General features: G+C 44.7%; 2 protein-coding genes across 2 annotated transcripts; both read left to right on the top strand.

Moving 5' to 3' along the window:
* Positions 1-797: 797 nt before the first annotated feature.
* On the top strand, positions 798-997 carry Pmar_PMAR014034 (hypothetical protein; the record flags this gene model as incomplete). Its single annotated transcript, XM_002784862.1, has 1 exon — positions 798-997. A coding segment is annotated over one exon (200 nt), but the record flags the coding sequence as incomplete, so codon positions are not given.
* A 301-nt stretch (positions 998-1,298) lies between these two features.
* Positions 1,299-1,658, top strand: Pmar_PMAR014033 (hypothetical protein; the record flags this gene model as incomplete). The annotated part of the gene is made up of 1 exon (XM_002784861.1): positions 1,299-1,658. One exon carries the CDS (start codon positions 1,299-1,301, stop codon positions 1,656-1,658), a length of 360 nt encoding a protein of 119 aa, XP_002784907.1.
* Between the last annotated feature and the right edge of the window lie 649 nt (positions 1,659-2,307).

Here is a 2,307-nt window from a genome sequence, read left to right as displayed (position 1 = left end):
ATGTCGACTGGTAATTGACGGTGCAAATCTTTTTATCAGCGAGGGACTGCAAGACCGTGTTTAATCGAGACCCCTTTTACTTACCCTCCCTAACTCGCTGAAATGCGGATAAGTACATCATAATTCTTCGCCGAAGTAGATAATCGCGTGCCACAAACCCCGTGAGCACGATCCCCGGTTAATGAAGTTCTAAAGCATTTTCTCTCACTTTGTGTTTAACTTGATTTTGGAAAAAAATACGCACAACTTCTGTTCTTCGCCGTAGGTTTCCCAAACGGTGCTTAGTTCAGAACCAATACTGTAGCTCTAGCTTGATCTCATTTCGAGATTAGTCTCCTCACACTTGAGAGTCTGGAAGTCTCAAGTTGAGACTGAGAGACTTCTGAAACGTTCTTTGAGTTTTCAAGTTTGTGAGGTTAGAGTTTTAATCTTAAGATTCGCCAGATTGACGAATCTGAAGGGGTTGGCGATGCCAATCTTCATGGAAATGTGAAATATTTGAAATATTTCACTGAAACATTCTTGAAATATTTCACTATGAAATATTTCAACCACCCTGGGGCGCCTATAAGCTCTACAGGAGTATCAAGTCGGACTTCGATGCTGGTCCTCTCTCAGAGTACTTGAAGGCCCAAAAGCGCTGTGTCATTTGTCAAGCGCAACGGCAGTCTCGAACTGTTAATCATACTCTCGGTTCTCAGCTTACCAAAGCAGCTCAGCCCTGGGAACTCTTAGGAGTCGACCTTATCGGTCCTTTTCGCCAAGACGAGTTCCGCACTCCTCATTATGATTCATTGATGTCTTTGTTGGTGGTCGACGCTTTAACTGGTTATGTTACCTATGCTATTGTTCCCGACAACGCTTCTACCCATTTAACCCTTATTGCTTTAGAGGGTATTTTCCTAGCTCGTGGTTACCCTCTGGGTTTGCTCTCCGATTCAGACGCTCGCTTTACAAGTACTGCTGCAGTGGCATGGAGCAAGGCCCTTGGCATTAGGTGGGCACGGAGCCCGGGACACGCTAGGCGATTAAATGGCTGGCATGAATCCCGCCACAGATTGGTGAATTTTATGTTAAGATGTCTCATCCAGCAGACTGGCAATAAGATCCACTGGACAATCTTGATGGCTAGGGTATGCTACATTGTTAATAATATTGTTCGCTCTTCTCCATCCTCAAGCTCCTTCAGTAGCGACCTGCATTTCGTTCACGGTCGTTGTCTACCCCCAGCTATATCTCCCAGTCGGGTCCTATCGAAGCAAGCTCATGATAGCTTGGATCATTTCATTCCTCTCCGAATGCCTGATCGAGCTGATGCTGATAAGTTGCTACAAGATGTCAGTTTGAGAATTTCCTCTGATTGTAAGTGGGCCCAGATTTCCGCCGAAAATGTGGACTCAACTCTTCGTGCTCGATCTACCTTTGCTGATACTTCTGCTGCCCGTTCCGACTTCTCTGTCTTATCTGTAGGGGACCATGTTCTCCGATACAACTTTGGTAGATCTAAGCTCAGCCAGAAATGGCTTGTTGACCAAGTCTACGTGGTCCGTGCTATTAAAGGAGCTGTAGCTGCTATTTCTCCTATTAACTCTCCTTCTCTGTCCTATGAATATATTGGTAACTTGAAGATAGTCACTTCTGCGGCGGGGGAGTGTTGATAAGTATTCATAGTTGACTTGATATCTTGCTCTCTTGCTCGTCTTTGTATAATCTATAGCTGACACTTTAACAGACTTTATAGCTGTACAACAGTTATTCGAGCTGTATATACCCTATCGTCAGCAGCTCATCTGAATCTTGCGTTCTCCTAGTCCTTCAAGAGAACATCTGCATTGCAACAATCTTACTAACACGCACTTTGTCTACTGGAGTGATAAGCCCGACATCCATCAGTCTAGAGATACCGAGTCCGTGGTTTTACGCAGTTGCAGTGACGACAGTGTGATCAACTAAAATACCATTTGAGCTCACACAGCTTAGGATACAATTAAACACTTTAAGACAAGCACGTGTGTACATGTGCTTGCGTACACCACTCTTAATACACGAGTCTGTCCGTGAGACTTCTCGTAGGGTCGGTCACGATCATTTTGAAGATAAATCCCGAGACAAGTCTCAAAATCATTCCTAGGACTGGCTTATGGTCTTGATCAACCCTGAGAATCCCATACTAGGGTCGACCTCGAGTTTCAAGATCAGTTTTTCAAACACAACGAGTTTCACGAGTTGAGTGCACGCAATCACATGTGCACACGTGCTTGTCTAACTGTGTTCCATAGTATCCTCCATTGTGTGAGCTTGTATGGC

This window comes from Perkinsus marinus (assembly GCF_000006405.1).
Source record: "Perkinsus marinus ATCC 50983 genomic scaffold scf_1104296934426, whole genome shotgun sequence".
Classification (NCBI taxonomy): domain Eukaryota; phylum Perkinsozoa; order Perkinsida; family Perkinsidae; genus Perkinsus; species Perkinsus marinus.
The sequence above is the reverse complement of the archived record's forward strand: the minus strand, read 5'-3'. Positions and strand labels throughout refer to the sequence as shown.